The sequence below is a fragment of the Octopus bimaculoides genome, chromosome 6, assembly GCF_046866305.1.
Source record: "Octopus bimaculoides isolate indiv1 chromosome 6, ASM4686630v1, whole genome shotgun sequence".
NCBI classification, from domain to species: Eukaryota; Metazoa; Mollusca; class Cephalopoda; order Octopoda; family Octopodidae; genus Octopus; species Octopus bimaculoides.
In genome coordinates this window covers 22,875,194-22,897,638 of record NC_142933.1, presented here as the reverse complement: position 1 = coordinate 22,897,638, position 22,445 = coordinate 22,875,194, and the positions used below count along the sequence as shown (strand labels likewise).

At 39.3% G+C, this 22,445-nt stretch overlaps 1 protein-coding gene across 1 annotated transcript in view; it reads right to left on the bottom strand.

The window, feature by feature from the left end:
• LOC106877772 (tRNA (guanine(37)-N(1))-methyltransferase) overlaps positions 1–20,985 on the bottom strand; it is a 26,364-nt gene extending 5,379 nt beyond the window's left edge. Inside the window, exons 1-4 of the mRNA XM_014926780.3 lie at positions 20,575–20,985; positions 13,883–14,267; positions 9,103–9,291; positions 4,032–4,865 (exon numbers count right to left, since the gene is read on the bottom strand). Of these exons, the coding sequence (XP_014782266.1) occupies positions 4,032–4,865; positions 9,103–9,291; positions 13,883–14,267; positions 20,575–20,979 (1,813 nt within the window). The 5' untranslated portion in view covers positions 20,980–20,985. The remainder of the gene's footprint in view (positions 1–4,031; positions 4,866–9,102; positions 9,292–13,882; positions 14,268–20,574) is intronic.
• Between the last annotated feature and the right edge of the window lie 1,460 nt (positions 20,986–22,445).

Below are 22,445 nucleotides of genomic sequence, written 5' to 3'. Positions count from 1 at the left end.
CTGGACGAAATGCTGAGCAGTATTTCACCCATCGCTATGTTCTGAGTCAAAATTCCGCCAAGGTCAATGTTACCATTCAGCCAGTAAATTAAGTATCATTTGAGTACGGGGGGGGGGGGGGGGGGGGGGCAGTATAATTGACTATCCCCCTCCCACAAATTTCAGCCCTTGTGCCTATGAAAGAAAGGATTATTAATTAAGGTGATGAGTTGACAGGTTCATTAGCGTGTCCAACAAAATGCTTAGCGGCATTTTGTTTTCTTTACACCACTATGATGATGATGGTGATGATTTCAAATTGTGGCGCATGGCCTGCAATTTTGGGGGTGGGAACAAGTTGGTTACATCAACCCCAGTACTCTACTGGTATTTATTTTGTTAACCCCAAAAGGATGAAAGACAAAGTAAACTCCAATGGCATTTGAACTCAGAACATAAAGATGGACAAAATACCGCTCAGCATTTTGCCCAGCATGCTAACGTTTCTGCCAGTTTAAGTTATCAAAATATCCTTTTCTATTCTAGGCACAAGTCTCGAAATTTTTTGAGGTGGGAGCCAGTCAATTAGATCATCCCCAGTATGCAACTGGTACTTAATTTATCAACCCTGAAAGGATGAAAGGCAAGGTCGACCTCAGTGGAATGTGAACTCAGAACGTAAAGACAGATGAAATACCACTAAACATTTCACCCAGCATGCTAACGTTTCTTATTTCTTTATTGCCCACAAGGGGCTACACACATAGGGGACAAACAAGAACAGACAAAGGGATTAAGTCGATTACATCGACCCCAGTGCGTAACTGGTACTTAATTTATCGACCCTGAAAGAATGAAAAGCAAAATGGACCTCGGCAGAATTTGAACTCAGAACGTAACAGCAGACGAAATACCACTAAGCATTTTGCCCAGCGTGCTAACATTTCTGCCAGCTCGCCGCCTATAAGTTATCAAAATGTCCTTTTCTAATCTAGGCACAAGGCTCAAAAGTTTTTGAGGAGGGAGCCAGTCAATTAGATCAACCCCAATTTGCAACTGGTACTTAATTTATCAACCCTGAAAGGATGAAAAGGCAAAGTTGACACAGTCACTCCTGCGCCTATCATAGTAATTATGTTATACATGATAAACCTAGTAATAGTTATTTAAATAAAATGAGATCTTATCAGGCACAGGGAAGTCGTTAACTTGCAATGTATAAAGTAAAATTGACAACAACTTTTGTCTTTATTAGTTTTTTATCATTTCAGTTTATAGAATCCATTTTAAAAGTAAAATTTATAAAATTATCATCCAGGTTAGGTTAGTTTTGTCATGATACCTCACTCGCCATTTAGGTGGGCACTAGGCATATCAACTACTGAAAGAAAGCAGAGTGGTACTACAAAAACAAAGGTGGTTCCTTGTTGCTGCAGTGGAGGTGGTGGTAGTGATCAGACAGAGTGTAGTGGAGTGCAATACAGTGTTGCACAATGGAGTACAATGTCAAGGAAGACAATGTTTAAGAAAGGAGTGCACAGAAATGCAGTGTTTTCAAGTGTGGTGCAGTGTACATGAATGCAGTGTATTTGGGGAGGTGCAGTATACAGGAATGCAATGTTTTTGAATAAAGTGCAGTGTATACAAATGCAGTGTTTCCAAGCGGAGTGCAGTCTACAGGAACGCAGTGTTTTCAAGTAAAGTGCAGTGTATAAGAATGCAGAATGAAGTGCAGAATACACGAATGAATTGTATTGTTGTTGAATACCCTCCCACGGAAACAAATGTGGAACAGTATAGGATCGCAAAGGGCACCAGAGTTTTGATAAATGCAGTTTTACAGACATGAATGCAGTGGAGTGTGCGACGGCGTACACAGCACAGAGAAGGGTAGGGTCATCGGAAGGAACGATTAGAGGTTATGGTGCCCTTTACAAAATGTTGTTAAACCACACACACGGTTTGTTTGACAGCAGAGATTAGAGATGGATGCAATATCTGTGTTAGTAACTGTGCACAGCTGTTGTTCTGACTGGGGTCATACATCTCAGTCATGAGCTCACACACACACACATACCCAATCATACACACTGAACATGTATATACCTATATTCATGCGTGCGTGCATGTGGGTACGTGTGTGTGTGCATATATATATATATATATATATATATATATATATATATATATATATACACACATGCACACAAACACACACATACATACATGCACATATATATATATACACATGCACACACACACACATACATGCACATGAACATACACACACATATATATTATATATATATATATATATATATATATATATATACATACACACACACATAGGAGGAGAAGACTGAGGAAGACTTGTAACAAATTGGTGAAGACAGATCAGAAGTTGCTGCATCTTATGGAGGTGCTGACAAAAGACCATATGGATTGGGCATACGCTATCTGGGAGACAATCCACCTGCCTGTCCAGGCATGGCAAAACAGATGATAAAATTTGTGTTTATACATGTATGTGTGTATACATGTATAAATATAAATACACATACATATGTATATACATAGCCATTAAATGAGACACAGGCACTTTCACACACATGCATACACACAATGGTAACTTCCACTTATCAAATTCAATCACAGAGCTTCAGTTGGACACAGGCCAGAGCAGAAGACACTTACCCAAGGTGTCAGACAGTGGGAATGAACCTGAAACCACATACTTAAGAAGCAAGCTTCCTAACCACACAGATATAATATATATGTGTGTGTGTGTTTGTGTGTGTGTGTGTGTGTGTGTGTGTGTGTGTGTGTAGAAGGTTGAAATACACGTACTACTCATTTTTGCGGGCTGAGTGGACTGAAGCAACGTGAAATAAAGTGTCTTGCTCAAGGCTACAATGCGTCGTTGGGAATATATATCATCATCATCATCATCATCATATTCACTTAATAATGTCTGTTTTCCATGCTGGCATGGGTTAGACAGTTTGAGAGGAGATGGCTAGCTGAAGAGCTGCCCAGACTCCATATCTGTTGTGGTTTCTACAGCTGGGTGCTCTTCCTAACACCAACCACTTTGTAGAGTGTACTGGATACTTTTAACTCACCAGTGGCACAGGTGCTTTTATGTGGCACCAGCACAGGTGCTTTTTACGTGACACTGGCACCCACGAGCCCACAAGATTAGGAACACTCAGCTGAAGCAGGATACAGGGGACATACCTGTATGCAAGGATGGCCACATATTTACTTAGCTCTATATGTCTTCTCTAGCACAGCAAACTGCCAGGAGTCTCAGTCCCCTGTCATCCCCTCTGTGAGGCCCAACATCTGATGATTCCTTTCTCACCACTTCATCCTGCATCTTCATAACAAAAAAATAAACATTATGTACATTATTTACAATTGACGGATATTTGTCATCTTGTTTGTTGTTAACACAACATTTCGGCTGATATACCCTCCAGCCTTCTTCGGATGATTTGGGGAAATTTTGAACCTGGGTTCTCATTCCTAAGGCATATGGTGTAGTGGTTAAGAGCGCAGGCTACTAACTCCAAGATTCCAAGTTCAATTCCAAGTAATGACCTGAACACTAATAATAATAATAATGATAATATCGAAAAATACCTCAGGAATGAGAACCCAGGTTTGAAATTTCCCCAAAACACCTGAAGAAGGCTGGAGTTTATATCCACCGAAACGTTGTGTTAGCAACAAACAAGATGAGGACAAATATCCGTCAAATGTAAATAATGTAAATAACATACATAATTCCTCATCTCTTAACTATAGAACCGTAAAAAAATAAACGATTAATATATGAACTTCATTAGCTTACAGCTGTTTCTGCTGTAAGATGCAGTGGACTCAACTGAGTAACACTCTTGTATATTGTATATATATATTATGTGTTTGTGTGTGTGTGTGTGTGGTGTTAATGTATGTCAAAGTACATGCATTCATATATACATCATATGTATCCAATCCACAAAGACTACTGCTGTTGTTGTAATATGTTAACTTTTAACACTCACCTGCATAACATTTGCTATTTCCATGGCTGTCTACCTTCATCCTTGTCTGTGTTACTGGTCTCCACAGCAGCTCCTTTGATGCAACAAACTCTACACAGTACATGTCTTTGTTTGGTGCCACATTGCGTACAAAGCGAATTACAAGATCTTGAGGTGGGTGATCACATCTGAGTGCCTGGCGCACCCTTTTCTCAATATCTGCCTCGGGGCTTTCACCTTTGTAGAAGCAGTAGCAATAGACATGAGGCAGGAGACACGTCTTCTGTTCCAGCAGAGACACTATGGGGCTGGTGACAGGGATATCGCTGCACATGGACTGAAAGACATCTAAGAATTCAACAGCAATGGCGGGTAGATTCATGACAATGTGGAACGCAGGAGAAGTCCAATTTTTTGTGACGGCAGCATTGCCAATGTCTGTGCAAATACCACCAATAACAGCACCAATAATATCTCCACCACTATTACAACCTCCAATGTTGCCACCAACAGCTTTTTCATTATTATTCTCGGTGTAACTGACATTGCTGCAATTCACACCGCTGTGGATAGCTTCTGCATCGATCAGTTGCAACCATCGACAACACATGTCCTCCTTCACGCTGTTTCTGATGAACTTCCGACCATCCAGGTTGTAGGCACAGAAGTCAGATTTGATCCTGTTCATGGCTGCATTGTGCACCAGGGATTTGTATGACTCAGGATTCAGATCATTGGCTAGCACAACACACCCCTTTTTTGCTGCAGGGATGGCAAATGGACCTACACCAGCAAACACGTCATACACCACGTCACCCTTCTCTAATTTTGACACAATCCTCTCATGTTCCATGGCTGCAAAGGGAAAGAAAGAAAAATAAGCTCAGGTTCAATACACACCTCTTTTTTATACAGAAACTAGTCTGAAGAAACATTCAACATAGGCATAGGAGTGGCTGTGTGGTAAGTAGCTTGCTTACCAACCACATGGTTCCGGGTTCAGTCCCACTGCATGGCACCTTGGGCAAGTGTCTTCTACTATAGCCTCGGGCCGACCAAAGCCTTGTGAGTGAATTTGGTAGACGGAAACTGAAAGCAGCCCGTTGTATATATGTATATATATATATATATATATATATATATATATATATATATGTATGTTTGTTTGTGTGTCTGCGTTTGTCCCCACAACATCGCTTGACAACCAATGCTGGTGTGTTTACGTCCCCGCAACTTAGCGGTTCGGCAAAAAGTGACCGATAGAATAAGTACTAGGCTTCCAAACAATAAGTCCTGGGGTCGATTTGCTCGACTAAAGGCGGTGCTCCAGTATGGCTGCAGTCAAATGACTGAAACAAGTAAAAGAATAATGTTGGCCCTAAACAAACCCATTTTTATCAGTGGAAAGAGGTGATCCATATTAGTCTGGCCTGTATCCTTTGACCTGTCCATGATGGGAGACCCTACTAAGAGATTGTTGCTGGCATTGCTCTCAGGGTCACTGAGGTATACCGGCCACCATACCACAACAAAGATTGGATCTTGTGGTGGAAATATATCTGTATATATAAAAGCCAAAAGTGGAGTGCATGGCATAGTGGTGAGGGTGTTGAACTTATGATCATATGATTATGGTTTCAATTCCTGGACTAAGCAATGCATTGTGTTCTGGAGTAAAACACTTCATTTCACATTGCTCCAGTAAATTCAGCCGGTAAAAATGAGGAGTCCGGCAATGGACTGGCGTCCTGTCCAGGGAGGAATATATATACATCAGAGAAACGAGGAAACCAGCCCTATGCTCCTTACAGAATAATGTGGATTAACCATATAAGTCAAAAATGCAGTGAATTGGCAGAGTCCTGCCATGTGGTATTAGCTCCAAATCTCTTGGCTCTGAATTCCACTCATGCCAAAGTCAACTTCACCGTTTATCTTTACAGGATCAAAAATGAACTAATCTGGGATAATGAATTAGTGAAATTGTTAAAAGATCATATAAAATGTCTGTTCCAGCCTTTTGTGTTCAAGCAGCAACTCATGAGATGACACTATAGTATGAACCCAAATCAGCAGCCTTGCCTTTAGATAAACTTCGAAAGTGTAGAGAGAAGAGATTTGCAACCATGATGGAACACAGTGAGAGAGCATCAGCAGCACACACTGCAATAATGCGATCTGAGCGGCGACCTCTAATTCAAAAGATGAGAGAGGGATGGATCCCAAAGGCACCAGACTTCGATAGGAGATCCCACAGCAAACACAGTTGAAGATTTTGCTGCATGAGCGTGGCTGTTGCCAGTACTGCCTGACTGGCCCTCGTGCCTGTGGCACGTAAAAGCACCCACTACACTCTCGGAGTGGTTGGTGCTAGGAAGGGCATCCAGCTGTAGAAATTCTGCCAAATCAGATTGGAGCCTGGTGTAGTCATCTGGTCCACCAGTCCTCAGTCAAATCGTCCAACCCATGCTAGCATGGAAAGCAGACGTTAAACGATGATGATGATGATGACAGTAGAATCCTTCATTTAGGGCTTTAGGCAGAAGCAATGGTATAATCTAAAAGATTGGATGGTGAAGACTTAACTAAAAATACACTTCATAGATACTCCTAGTTGTGTTTACATGAGACAAACCTCCAACCTCTCAACTAGTATCTTAAAATTCCGATCATTTGTTCGTTTTTCATCTCCAAACATGCACAAAACAGCAAATAAGCGTATGGAATATCGATACGAAATTTGTTTCAAGGGAAATAACTCTGTTGTTCCTATGTATGAGTTACTTCCCTTGATTCGTTAAATTTTTTTTTTGATCTTTAACATTCTGTATATGAGATATCTTTAACATAAAGCTAAAGATTTGAAAGGGATGATTGATTTACGATCATGTACTCGACTTGAACTTTAATTTATCGATTACGGTAGGATGAAAGGTTAAATTGACCTCAATGACAAATGAATTTAGACGCTAAAGTGCTGGAACAAATATTACAAGATATTTCTTCCATGTCTGGTACAAGGAGTCCAAGGTGGTGAGCTGGCAGAATCGTTAGCATGCTGGTCGAAATGCTTAGCAGTATTTCGTCTGTCTTTACATTCTGAGTTCAAATACCGCCAAGGTCGATTTTGCCTTTCATCCTTTCGAGGGTCAATAAATTAAGTATCAGTTGCGTACTGGGGTCGATTTAATCGACTGGCCCTTTCCCTCAAAATTTCAGGCCTTGTGCCTACAATAGAAAGGATTATTATTATCATCGTTTAACCCATACTTTTCCATGTTTACATAAGCCAGACAGAATTGCGATAGAAACTCTGCATAGCCGGATACCATTCCTATTACCAACCCTCATCTGTTTCCAAGCAAAGCAATATTTTCACATGCATAGACGTTTCTCATAGAAAACTGGAGATGCTCATCAACTGTGGTGATACTCATTTACAATTATCAAGTCAAAGGTACACACACAAGCGCACGCACGCCGGGTTTCTATCGAATTCCCTCATAAGGCTTTGGTCAGCCTAGGACAACAGTAGAAGACATTTAGCCAAGGTGTTACACAGTGGGACTGAACTAAAGATTATATGATTGGGAAGCAAGCCTCTTAAACCATACAGCTATGCCTACAGTTATTTAAAAAATTTTTTGGAAAATATTTTTAAAACTTCAGAAAATTGAAATGTATGCATGTGTGTGTGTGTGTGTGTGTGTGCGTGTGTGCGCTGCTGTCTCCTTGCTTTGACATGTGCTAGTTGTGAGCGTCAGTCATGCAATCAGTGTATTTCATTTCCAATGTTCCGTGTAAACATGCCTGGTTGGAGGGAAATATTACCTTACTTGGAAATAAATAAGGGTCGGCAACAGGAAAGGCACCTGGCCATGGAAAATCTGCTTCAACAAATTTCATCCAACCCATGCAAGCATGGAAAAAAATAAATGAAAGATAAAACAATGATGATGACGATGATGATGATGGGCAACAGTTTCTAATATAGAAACGAACACTAAGATTTGATGAGTCAATCAAATCAACCTCAGTATTTGACTGGCATCTTATTTTACTGACCCCCAGAAAGATGAAAGCCTGGGTTAACATCAGTAGGATTTGAACCCAGAACATAAAGAGCCAGAACAAATACCACGTGGCATTTTGTTCAATACTTTAATGACTTTGCCAACCCCTTCCCTATCAGCCAACTCATATACAATGATAATTGTTACTAATTTAGGCACACAGCCAGTAATTTTAAGGGGAGAATTAAGTAAATTACATCAACCCCAGTGCTCAACTGGTATTTTATTTTAATGGCCTTGAAAGGATGGTAGGCAAAAAATCAACCTTCGTGGAATTTAAACTCTAAAGAGGAACAAATGCTGCAAAGTATTTTGTCTGATGATCGTTGCCAGGGCCATGGATTGGGCCCCATGCCGGTGACACATGAAAAGAACCATTCGAGTATGATCGTTGCCAGCATCACCTTACCGGCACATTTGCTGGTGGCACATGAAAAACAACATTTATTCTCTCGAACAGGTAGCATGTAAAAGCAACTTTTGAGTGTGGTCGTTGCCAGAACTGCCTGACTGGCCCTCGTGCCAGTGGCATGTAAAAAGCACTCACTACACTCTTGGAGTGGTTGGCGTTAGGAAGGGCATCCAGCTGTAGAAACTTTGCCAGATCAGATTGAGCCTGGTGCAGCCTCTGGCTCCCTCAGTCAACCCGTCCAACCCATGCCAGCATGGAAAGCGGACGCTAAACGATGATGATGATGATGACTAATAGTTTTGCCAACTCGCTCCCATAGCAACAACAACAATCCTTTCTAACTTTGGTACAAGGCCAGCAATTTTGAGGGAAAGACACATGTTGATTACATCAACCCCAGTACTTACAGGTATTTGTTTTATTAACCCTCAGAAAGATGAAAGGCAAAGTCAACCGTGGTGAAATTTGAACTCTGAACATACAAGGCAAGAAGGAATGTTGCTAAGCATTTTGTCCGATGTGCTAACCGTTCTGGCAACTCACCACCTTAGCAACAGCAACACTAATAGTCTCAACTATAACATAATGAATAAATATATTTACTCACAAAGTCTGGAATTCCAGTAAACTTTTGAAAAATCAAACTGGTAGATACATTTATTCTCTCGAACAGTGGCATAGAAATCGTCTTCTCCAGCCAACAGTTCCATCTGGAAATTACGGAAGGTATTGTCAATAATATTGGTCTTGTTAACTACTGTCCTCACACTTGGTACCTTGTCCAAAATAACTTGTCCTGCAAGTCAAAAATTACAAAACGAAAAAAAAAACGTTAACAGAGAAACAAGCAAATAACAGAATGATTTACGTACAAGAACACAGATATTTCATGAGTGCAGGGGTAGATATGGTTGATTATATGAGACCCAGGACTCATAAGGATAGAGTTTAATCTGGTTCCCATCAGGTAAAAAAAGAAAGGTAAAAGTTACCTTCTCAAGTCATGCCAACTCATAAGGGTCGGCTCCCTGATTTCTAGCATATATACTCCCCACCTGTATAGGACACAGGATTACTCATTTCTGCCAGCTGAGTGGACTGGAGCAACGTGAAATGAAGTGTTTTGCTCAAGAACACAATGTGTCCCCAGCTCAGGAATTGAAACCACAATCTTATGATTATGAGTTCAACACACTAACCACTAAGCCACGTGCCACCACATATTTAGTGGGTATAGGGATAGATACAGTTGATTATATGAGACCCCGGGACTGATAAGGACAGAGCTTAATCTGGTTTCCATCAGGTAGAAGTTAATGAGATTATAAAAGGGTGGTAGTCCATCACAGGGGTTAACTTCCCAGCCATTGCTTGAACTCATTTACATCTGAGTGAACTGGAGTAACATGAAATGAAGTGTTTTGCTCAAGAACACAAAGCACCACTCAGCCTGGCGATTTGAACCCATGATCGCAAGATCAGGAGTGCAACACATTAACCACTCAGCCATGTGCCTTCTTAACTAATAATTCTATCAGCAACCCTTGGAAAATTGAAAATCAAACCATGCCAGAAAACAGGAAAGCTGGCTGCTTATAAATGCAAAAAGATTTCCCAGGTGAAGAATGCATCCCTCCCTCAACATAGGTTAGTCATTAGTGACTCCAGAATTAGGGCTAAAAGGCTTCCAAGAAGACAACCTGTGTGGAAAAGAAAGGTCTGGAAGCCCTAGGGTCCTCTGAATGGCCAGAGATTTAGAGATGTGTTACTTGAAGCATTTGATGAAAAAAAGGAGGATATGGAGTCATATAATGTGGAGGACAACTGGAGGTTCCTAGGGGATAACCTGCTGAGGGCCACTAACCCAATTTGTGACTGGTGTAAAGTCCCTTCTCAATCTAAGGTGACATGGTTGTGGAACAGTGTAGTTAACAGGGCCATTAGAGAAAAGAATCAGGCCTGGAAGGACTGGAAGTGTGGTGGTAGCAGGGAACAGTATCATATAGTCAGAAGGGAAGCTAGGAGACAGATATAGTTAGCCAGGAAAGAAGCAGAAAAGAAGAAGTTTGCCAATGTTCTGCAGTGTGACTTAAAGTGCTTCAGATTGCGAGACAGTGTGTGAGAGAAAATCATGATGTCATAGGAGAGGAGTGGGTCCACATGGATGATGGTTCACTTGCTTTTAGTAATTCTGTAAAAAAAGAGGCTTGGAAATGCCATTATGAAAGGCTGCTAAATGTAGAGAATGCATGGGAGAAGGAGAGTCTGCCCACTGTCAACCCAACTGAGGGACCAGCTATCCGAATTGATAGTAGCTCGGTAGATAAAGCAATTAAGGATATGAAGACAGAGAAAGCCCCTGACCCATCAGGAATCACTGCTGAGAAGCTTAAAATATCTGGCAGAGTAGTCACCTGTATTGTTAATCAGGTAGTCCACAAGGGAGTCATACCCAACAATTGGTGTAACAGCATTATAGTCAACTGCTACAAAGCAAAGGTGATGCTTTAGACAGAAATAACTACAGAGAAATCAAATTGCTGGACCAGTTGATGAAAGTCACAAAAAGGGTCATAGCTCAATTAATTAGGAAGAGAGTTAGCATAGATGAGATGCAGTTCAGATTCGTGCCAGGTAGAAGCACGACTGATGCTATACTCTTGGTAAGGCAACCACAGGGGAAATATTTGGCCAAAAATAAACCTCTGTATTTGGCTTTTGTCGACATAGAAAAAGCCTTTGACAGGGTCCCCTGCTCCCTTATCTAGTGGTCAATGCAGAAGCTAAGGATAGATTAGTTAATGAGAGCTGTACAAGCCATGTATAGGGATGCTGCCAGTAAGGTGATGGTTGGCAACGAATATAGCAATGAATTCAGTGTACAGGTAGGAGTTCACCAAGGATCAGTTCTCAGCTACCGCTTGCTTATCTTCCGGGTCTTAAGAGGAATTCAAGACCGGCTACCCTTGGGAGCTCCTCTATGCTGATGACGTAGCTCCTCTATGCTGAATCTCTACCTGACATAGAGAAGAAATTTCAGGCGTGGAAGCAAGGCCTAGAATCTAAGTGTCTTAGAGTTACTTTAACAAAAGCCAAAGGCCTAGTAAGTAGGAAATCAGACAAACCACAAGTCCCTTCAGGGAGATGGCCCTGCTTGATGTAAGAAAGGTGTTGATAGAAACTCCATACTGTGTACGCAGTGCAAGCTTTGGACACATAAGAGGTGTAGTGGAATCTCAGGAAGGGTAATGGAGAAATAGTCTCTGTGTGATGAAAATGTGCAGGTACAATATGCACTAAAATGCAGACAATAGACTACCTGAAATATATGGGGGATCATTAGAATAGACAGCTTCTGTTACCTAGGCAACCATGTTAGCAGTGGAAGAGGAAGTTCTGAAAGTGTAGTTGCTAGAATAAGAACAGGCTGGACAAAGTTCATAGAGCTTCTACCTTTGTTGGTGACCAAGGGCATCTCCCTCAGAGTGAAAGCAGACTGTATGATGCTTGTGTACGTACAGCTATGCTACATGGCAGTGAAACATGGGCTTTGACTACAGAAGACTTGCAAAGGCTTGTAAGAAATGAAGCCAGCATGCTCTGCTGGACAGGTAATGTCAATGTGCACACATGACAGAGTGTTAATGATTTAAGAGAAAAACTGGATATAAGAGGTGTGCAAGAGAGAAGACTGCAGGGGTTTGGTTATGTGATGCATATGGATGAGGGCAACTGGATAAAGAAGTGCCGAGCTCTAATTGTGAAGGGAACCTGTGGAAGTGGTAAACCCAGAAAGGTGTGGGATGAAGTGGTGAGAAGGGATCTTTGGACACTGGGCTTTACTGAGGAAATGACAAGGGACCGAGAGTTGTGGTGATTTGCTGTACTTGGGAAGGCGTTTCAAGCTAAGTAAAATTGCTATCATCCATCCATACATACAGGCTTGTCCTTTACAAGTGCTGGTGCTGCATAAACGCACCCATGCCGGTGGCATGTAATAAGCAGCCAGCACACTCTGTGAAATGGTTAGCATAGAATGCAATGTTGCAACAGACAACTGAAGCCTGAACAGCTCCTGTCAAACAGTCCAATCAATGTCAGTAATGGAAAATGGGCATTAAACGATGATGATGATGATAGTTTAAAATTTTAGACACAAGCCCAGCAATTTCAGGGGAGGGAGGGAGGGAGTTGATCACATTCAACCCCAAAAGGATGAAAGACCAAGTGAACCTCGACAAAATTTGAACTCAGAATGTAAAGACGAAGAAATACCACTAAGCATTTTGTCTGGCATGCTAACGACTGTCAGCTCACCACCTTAATAATAATAATAATAATAATAACAATAATAATAATAATAATAATAATAACAATAATAATAATAAATAATAATTAATAATAATAATAATAATAAATAATAATTAATAATAATAATAATAAATAATAATTAATAATAATAATAATAATAATAATAATAATAATAATAATAATATTCTGATCTTAATTGATTGGAAGTGTTATCATGTACATTGTTTTGTCTTGGTATAAAAAGATGGGCTACAGCAAATATTCTGCTCAATACCACAGATTTGCTTGTCAGTTGTTTGACCTTAACCAGTTGAGCATGTCCCTTGGTGGCTGACAATATGGACATCTCTGATCATGAGCAGAAGTAGTGGGGGAGCATCATAGCCATGTGTTGAGAGGAATTCTTTGGGGTTTGAATAATTCACCTTTGGAAACATGGGTGTTTTGTTCAACATCCTCAAACAACCCATATTCAGGGACCTTTTGAGTGGGATGGGCTACTCAACCTGAAGAAAATTCTAACTCTGCCACACCTGCGAGGTCATGAGCTGTTTATCTTGATAGGAGATCACCATGTCGCGCACACATGGTTGTGATGCATGTACCTGGTGTACCCTTATCAGAAGGGTAGTCATAATGGGTATACTGGGCTTCGAATATTTTACCCCAGTGTCATTTTGATGGCATGCACTGCTCTCTCATTCAATAATAATAATAATAATAAATAATATAAATAAGCATAAAACTTAGTTTAGTATAAGTCTAGGGCATTTACCTCCCACCAAGGACAATTACCCCTGAGGACAACAGATGATGATTTAAAACTTCTTAATATATTGGAGAGGATTGTCCTAGTGGGTGGTTGTCGTTGGGGGGAATTATCCTATGGGGGAGATGTCCTAGAGGGATAATTATCCTGATATGGTTTAGTACAGCTTCAGAAAAGTGTTATTAAGGAAAACCAGAATACTTAGGAGGGTTTTTGGCATCTAAGGTTACTTGTTGTAGCTCAATGTAAGGAACAGTTTAACCTGTTGTGCATATGTAAAATAATACAAATAATAATAATTACTAACCTATAATGAATTTGTAGGGTAGAGTCTCATCTCGCAGGTTGAAATGTGCAATATGTCCAACATTGCTGAACCCAGACACATTGTCAAAGCCTTTTGGCAGAATGGCTCGTAGAATCTCAGAGGCATTCCAATTGTCATAATTCAACCCAACTTCTGCCCAGAACAGTGCCGTTTCAACATCAACACCTGCTTCGAGTAGCAACTGGCGTTCCTCCTCAGAGAAGCAGTCAGCATCTCGGTACTTGGACGGGTCGAAGAGAAATAGCCGGAAGTCATCATGATGCGGATCGGACTCAGAAAGCTCTGCAATGGGTTTGATTTTTTTGAAGTGGGCCAAGGATTTCTTCAGACGCTTGCTGAGGAGGGAGATGTGTTTACGAGGTACCTGGAATAATAATAATAATAATAATAATAATAATAATAATAATAACGGTTTCAAATTTTGACACAAGGGCAGCAATTTGGGGGGGGGGGGATAAGTCGATTACATCGAACTGAGTATTCAACTGGTACTTATTTTATCGACCGCCCCGATAAGATGAAAGGCAAAATCAACCTCAGCAGAATTTGAACTCAGAACGTAGGGGCAGACAAGATACCACTAAGCATTTTGCCCAGAATGCTAACAATTCCACCGGCTCGCCACCTTAATAATAACAATAATTTCTTTTATTAACCACAGGAGCACAGATGAGGTTGATATCACAAGGGCAAGGAACAATTTGTGGAGGGATTTACATAAAAGATGAAAAGAAGGAAATGAAAAAGATGGTGAAATATAATAAAAGTATACAAAGTATGTGATGAGATGAATGATGCAGTTCTCTTGATACAGGAGAAACTTCAACTAGGGCCTGTCAAGGTATCCATCAGATCCAGAACTATCCTGACACAGGCCCATTCCCAAATGTTGTTCTCCAATCTACAGGTGCGTGCCTATAAGAGGGCCATTCACCCTAACCATTTTACCAACTGTCACCCATCTTTTCACAAATTCACTGGAAGGTAGCACTTCCACCCTCTCCAGCCTAACTGTTTTGTTCAATAAATACCCTTGGCTATCTTTGTTTTCTAATATTATTTGTAATGCAATGCAGTTATGTTTCCAAACTTTATACTTCTCAACTATCTATCTATCTATCTATCTATGCATGTATGTCATTATTCAGTTTATTTCAAGATTTCTTGCCAATAGAGAAAGAACCAGTTTCTAACCTAGATCCAAGACTGACGAAATGCTGCTAAGCATTCCATCCAGCATGCTAAAGATTCTGTCAGCTCACCACCTTAACGATAATAATAATCCTTACTACTATAGGCACAAGGCCTGAAATTTTGGGGGAGGGGTTAAGTCGATTACATCAACCAAAGTACGTAACTGGTACTTAATTTATTGACCCCGAAAGCATGAAAGGCAAAGTCGACCTCGACAGAATTTGAATTCAGAACATAAGGACAGACGAAATGCCGCAAAGCATTTTACCTGGCATGCTTACAATTCTGCCAGCTTGTGACCTTAATAAAAATAATAATGATAATAATGATTTCAAATTTTTCCACAAAGGCAGCCATTATATCGACCACAGTGTTCAACTGGTACTTAATTTATCAACCCCAAAAGGATGAAAGACAAAGTCGACCTCGGTGGAATTTGAACTCAGAACGTAGCGGCAGAGAAAATACCGCTAAGCATTTCGCTCGATGTGCTAACAATTCTAACAGCTTGCCGCTGTGAGAATAATAACGATAATGATAATAATAATGCAGATTCTGTGACACATTTGACGAAACAGTAGACCATCTCGTCTCGGGATGTCCTGTATTGACAACAAACGAATACAAAAATAGCCACGATAGGGTAGGACAGTATTTACATTGGAAAATATGTAAACACTACAAAATCAGCACTCCTGCTTACTGGTGTGAACATCATCCTGAGCCAGTCGTTGAAGGTAAGAATGTTACTATCTTCTGGGATTTTCCAGTCAACACTTACAGAACGATCCAGACTAATCAACCAGACATAATCATTAAAGACAGAGAAGAAAATACTTGTAGACTAATAGATGTAAGTGTTCCCACTGATAAAAATATATCTGTAAAGGAACTTGACAAATTAAGTAAATATGAGGAGCTGGAAAATGAAATACAAAAGATGTGGCATCTTAAAACAAGAACTGTTCCTGTTATTGTGGGTGCTCTTGGTATGATAAAAAAGGGATGTCAGAAACATCTAAAGAAAATCCCAGGAGAACCATGTCTCAGAGAAATCCAAAAGATTGTGCTGACAAGTACTGCCCACATCCTTAGAAAAATCCTATTAATTCAAATGTTTGTGTTGTATTACATGACGATATTTCACTATTGACCCTGCCACTCCTCCTCCCCAAGCTTTCAGTCATACTGTAACATCTCTTATTCTTCACTCACCCCAGGACACTAGGTGTGTTTCGGCAAGTGATTGTAACAAAAATGCAGATTAAAAGTAAAACATAATAATAATAAAGTTGTTGTATATTGTCAACTTAATGTGACAATCCCAATAAGGGAATATACTACTGCTGTTTAGCCCTAGGAAGCTGGACCGCTTCCTGTCGGCCTTGCACTACAGCTTAAATCTCTCTGAGAGATTTAGAAAGGTGTTATTTCTAATTTTGGTAACCAGTGAATATATTTCACTGTGATTATATATGTTTGCAAGAGGTTGACAGACTTCTTCAACCAGCTGGTCATGCTACTTCATTCAGGCTGATGATGAGCAAAGACTCAGAAACATGTCCCTGAATGCTGGCTAGGCTGGGTGGAGAAGTTTGTCTCCCCCTCGCAAACATAAGGACACAGTAAATGTGTCAAGGCCGACAGGAAGCAGTCCAGCTTCCTAGGGCTAAACAGCAGTAGTATATTCCCTTATTGGGATTGTCACATTAAGTTGACAATATACAACAACTTTATCGTATCACTACTGCTTAAATCTCTCTGAGAGATTTAGAAATGTGTTATTTCTAATAATAATAATAATAATAATAATAATAATAATAATGGTTTCAAATTTTGCGACAAGGGTAGCAATTTTGGGAGAGGGGATGAGTCGATTACATAGACCCCAGCGTTTAACTGGTACTTATTTTATCGACCCCCAAAAGGGTGAAAGGTGAAGTCAACCTCGGCAGAATTTGAACTCAGAACGTACCAGTGGGCGAAATACTGCTAAGCCTTTTGTCCAATGCGCCAGCTCACCTTATAATAATAAATCTTTTCTACTTTTAGGCACAAGGCTCGAAATTTTGGGGAAGGGGACCAGTCAATCAGATCGACCCAGTACGCAACTGGTACTTAATTTATCGACCTTGAACGGATGAAAGACAAAGCCGACCTCGGCGGAATTAATAATAATAATAATAAATACTAAAAATTCTTGAAGAAGGTGCTCCAACATGACCGTAGTCTAATGACTGCAACAAGTAAAAGGTAGAAGATATACAATAATAACGAGCTTATTGTATACAGTGCTCAGGGGCTCTACAACTTGATATAAAAGAGTAAAAGAGGGGACAGAAATCGGCAATAAGGGAAGTAAAGAATGATAAGCAAAAGTAAATGGATATAGTGCACAAGACAAACATCGCAAAAAAGACAGAATAGAGCCAAAAAGAAAAGAGGAAAGGGTACATGGGTACGTCAGGAGTAGTATTAGTGAATTACAAGAAGCAGTTTTGAAGGATATTGTACTCTGACAGCTAACAACTAACGCAGGAAGTGTTTTTTTTTTCTCCCAGGCTTTCGTTAATTCAAGGCGTAGAAAAATATCTACATGTAGCGGGCAGAGGGGCTTGACTAACAACAAAAATTAGAACATGTAGTAATAATAATAATAATAATAATAATCACTCTTCAAGTATTAAGTGTCTTAATTTTTTTTTTTTTTTTGCGTTTCTAATTTGTTCTTTCACACAAAATAGTCAGACGTCGTTTGTATCAAATAGAAATAATTCCTTTATTTGAAGCTAAATAAATAGAGGTGTGTTTTTATACTATCAAGTAAAACGATAGCTGAGACTAATATTTATACTAAGGATGCAATGCAAGAAATGTAAAGTTTTTTACGATTACTTATCGAACTTTGAATAGAATTCTTCGTTTTGGAGTTTTCTAAATAACCACTAAATATAAAGTATGTTTTTAGTCCTTCAAGCTGACCACATAATACAGTAGTCATTAGTAATTATATATATATATATATATATATATATATATATATATATATATATATACATACATATGTTATCGCCACTGAGCATCCATACTAACAGTGAGTATTAACATTGACAACTATACAAATGTACGCATACATACACATAGATTCTGATGACAGCAAGTCGAACCTTCGAAGTCATTGTAAATTTTTTCCTTGTAAAAGAAATAAATAATAATCAATAAATATATACGGTGCACTAATGAAAAGCATGAGTGATCCTTCCATTTAATGTTTGACTATTTTTTCTTAGAATTTTACATTAAAGCAAACACACACACACACACACATATATATATATATATATATATATATATATATATATATATATATATAGAAGAAATCCAAGAAACGATTTCTTACACACACACTCATTATTTTGAAGTGATTTGTGTGTATTACTACACACATACATGCAAGTCGTAACACGAACAAAGTAAGAGATATTCAAAATACTCAACAAGGAGTAAATATTTATTGTAACGAAACCAGTTCAACTTGACTACTCTTCCGTTTAAGTTTCATTCGAAAGGAAAAAAAAAACAGTGGTCAGAATCTTGGCATGAAACTTAAAAGAACAAAACAACGTGTGTGTGTGTGTTTACTTGATCAACTGTTTGTCTATAATGAGAGCAGGGAATAAAAGAGGACTGGAATAACGCATCTCCAAAGACCATGCATGGAATGCCAAAAATTATATATATATATATATATATATACATATACTGTGACTATAATCTCGTATCACATTTTTTTAATACTGTCAAGGTCGACTAGGTATATCATTTGTCATCGAAAAAGTATTTGCTAGACCTCATTAATGGCCTGTTTTTGTTGTTGTTTAACTTCCAAGGTCGACTCTATTACGTAATATGTTCCTTGTTTTCAAGGCTGTTATTTTGTAAGAGGGCTCTAACACTGAATCTATAAACGACCTGTTACTGTGACAAATTAATCAATAGTCGCGTATGGGAAGAAATTAAGAAATGACATTGACGATTTTCAAATATTGCATCACCATTAAACATGCTAGAAATAGCAGCAAAATTTGCTTTAAATCACATCCAGCTGTCTTAAAGAAAGTAGTGGATAGTGTAGTAAAAAAGTGGTCCGGATATCCTGGAGTTTAAGCGCCGAAACAAAGTTTTCAAAATGGAAAATATAATGCATCCCCCTCCCCGCCCCTAAAAAGGCTGGCCACAGTTGGAACGCTTTAACACTCCACGAAATCCTGTGATCTTCACGTATATGTCAACGCCTTCAGCCATACGACTGATCTAAGTTGATGGTGATCGATACAGTTAGAACATCAGATCAAAATAACTTGTGGTATTTGATTACGGCCCTTTATGTTCTGAGCCCAAAATCCGCCGATGTCAACACGGCTCTTCGTTCTTCCGGGTTTAATCTAGTCAAGTATCGGAGTTGATCTATATCCCTTTTCTGCATCCTTGATGTGAATAAAATTATAAACAGACTTGGGTTCGAACAACACAATTCCAGACAGAGACAAGCTTTTTCGAAGTCGTTGGACCTATTGGAAATGGCATCAAAATCCCCTCAACTCACACCCAACTGTCTTAAAGAACGAATATACTGGATTATGTGGTCCCAGGTATAGGAAAGGGTGGAATGATTACAACTGTATAGCCTTTGACCGTAGATTGCTTGATCAGACCCGACTTAAGGCTAAAACAATAGCAGCAATCACAACATTTAAAGAACTGTGTGACAAGAATTCTGATCAAAGTCCGAAAAGTTACCATAAAAGTTGACAACATAAAATATGTGGAAGTTCTACGTCGTTAGTTTAAAAAGGAAGGGGGGCTTCGTACAAACGGCTTTTCGTTTGTAGGTGTATTTTAAAAAATCAAAACAACAAAAAAAATGTGTTATGTTCGATATTTGAACAGACTCATGTCTTGGGATGCAGTGTAATTGCTGTCCACACGAGCAGGAAATAACCTTTCGTTTGCTCGTTTAGAGAATATGTACTCAACACCCATAGACAAACAAAGAAGAAAGGATATGAAGAGAAACGAGAGACGGTGCTAAGCAACTCTGCCTCGTTGTTGCATTGTTGAATTGGGTGTGTTTAGTTTGTAAATATTTCGATGTGTGAACGAAAGTCTGAGCGTGGAAGTAGCTGAGTAATAAAACTATTAATGAATTAACATATTGTTGATCAGGAATAGTACTTCGACGAAGTCGTTAAATATGCTAGAAACCACAGCCAAATTTCTTTCAAAAACACCCTTTATTTGTTTTAAAAGGAAACGGGTGACCAAAATGATGAAGTTCATATATATATATGTATGTAAGAAACAAAGGATGGGTTTGGTCACGGTTTGATTGCTTTTGATCATATGTCTGCTCTATCAGGACTCATACAGGGTCAAACGACAACACGGGGAGTGCAAAGAGTCTAACAAACACATACCTTTAAAGCTGGAACTAATATAGTTTGTTTAAAAGCCGATCTGTCCAGTTGAGTCATTCCTCTCACCGATTCCGGTGGCAGGAGACTTTCTTCGATCTCTTCGCAGGGGAAAACATCACTGGACATGATCGGGTAATAATATCGATTTCTTAATGACAACGGTAATATTGATTTCTTTGATGGTGAGTTACTAGCGCCGTCCACGCCACCAATCAACTTTCGCACAAATGAAATACATAAAATCCAAATTGGTGGCGTTGTTCTGTTGTTGATTGGTGTGTTTAGTTTGTAAATATTTCGATGTGAAAGCGAAAGTCTGGGGCGTGGAACTTGTCGAGTGGTAAAACCGGAAAATTTTTTCAGCGAACACAAAACGTTACGTAGTTTTTTATGCCATGAGTTCATTGCTATAACCGGTGTACATAGTGACTATAGTTCTCTGCGAAAAAATTTCCAAATATATTTTGTCTTTCTGTTATTTTTTTAATAAATGTTCTACAATTTCTCTCATTATTTTATTACTCTATTTAGCAATTTTCTGTTGGTTTTATTTCTATTTGATTCTTTTCACTTATAACATTTTAATACTTTTACCGGGTTGCCAACATTTTAAAAGAAAACATAACTCGTGATACAAAAACATGTATAATACCGCAAGAGTTCACTCCCATAACGGTGTCATTCAGGGATTTAGTTACTTTAAGTTAGAAGTTTAAATTTCTCTTTTTTTCCCCCCCTTATTCGTTCCTTTTAAGTCATCTTTCACTGGTTTAGGGTTAGGGTTAGATACTTGTTACATTTACTTTTAGTGTTTTAGTAATAGTGAATGTCAATGTTGTTGAACCCGTTCGGTTTGAAAACTAATTACCCAACAAACACGACGCGACATGTTAAACAAAAATTGAACTAAAGGAAATAAAATGACATGTTACAAAAAAGAAATTCTTAAAAGGTTGATGTGTATCCCGTAGATATTAGTTTCAAATTCTGGCACAAGGTTAGCAATTTCAGAGGAGGGGTAAGTCGATTACATCGGTTCTAGTACTCAACTGGTACTTATTTTATCGACCCCGAAAAGATGAAAGGCAAAGTTGACCTCAGCGGGATTTGAACTCAGAAAGTAAAGACAGACGAAATGTTGCTAAACATTTTTTGTCCGGTGTGTTGTCGGTTACTCTTGTTGACCACATTTACTTTGAAAACATGTTTGACTTCCGTTATAGATAATGGAACTAAACGAAGAAGCCTGTTATCTTACAAGAAATAGGCGCCAAATATTCCTCAAATTGCACCACGATGTTTTACTTTATTATTATTGAGTGAGAGAGCAGTGCATGCCATCAAAGTCACACTGGGGTAAAATATACGAAGCCCATTATACCCATCATGACTACCCGTCTGATAAGGGTACACCAGGCACATGCGTCACAACCGTATGTGCATGACATGGTGATCTCATATCAAGATAAACAGCGCATGACCTCGCAGGTGGGGCCCAGTTAGAATTTTCTTCAGGTCGAGTAGCCCATCCCACTCAAAAGGTCCCTGAATAAGGGTTCTTTAAGGATGTTGGGCAAAACCTCCATGTTTCCAAAAATGAATTACTCAAACCCCAAAGAATTCCTCTCAACACTTGGCTATGATGCTCCCCCACTAATTCTGCTCATGATCAGGGATGCACATATCCTCAGCCACCAAGGGACATGCTCAACTGGTTAAGGTCAAACAACTGACAAGCAAATCTGTGGTATTGAGCAGAATATTTGCTGTAGCCCATCTTTTATACCAAGACAAAACAATGTACATGATAACACTTCCAATCAATTAAGATCAGAAGCCATGAGAGCCACTGCCTGGTACTGCATCAGGGC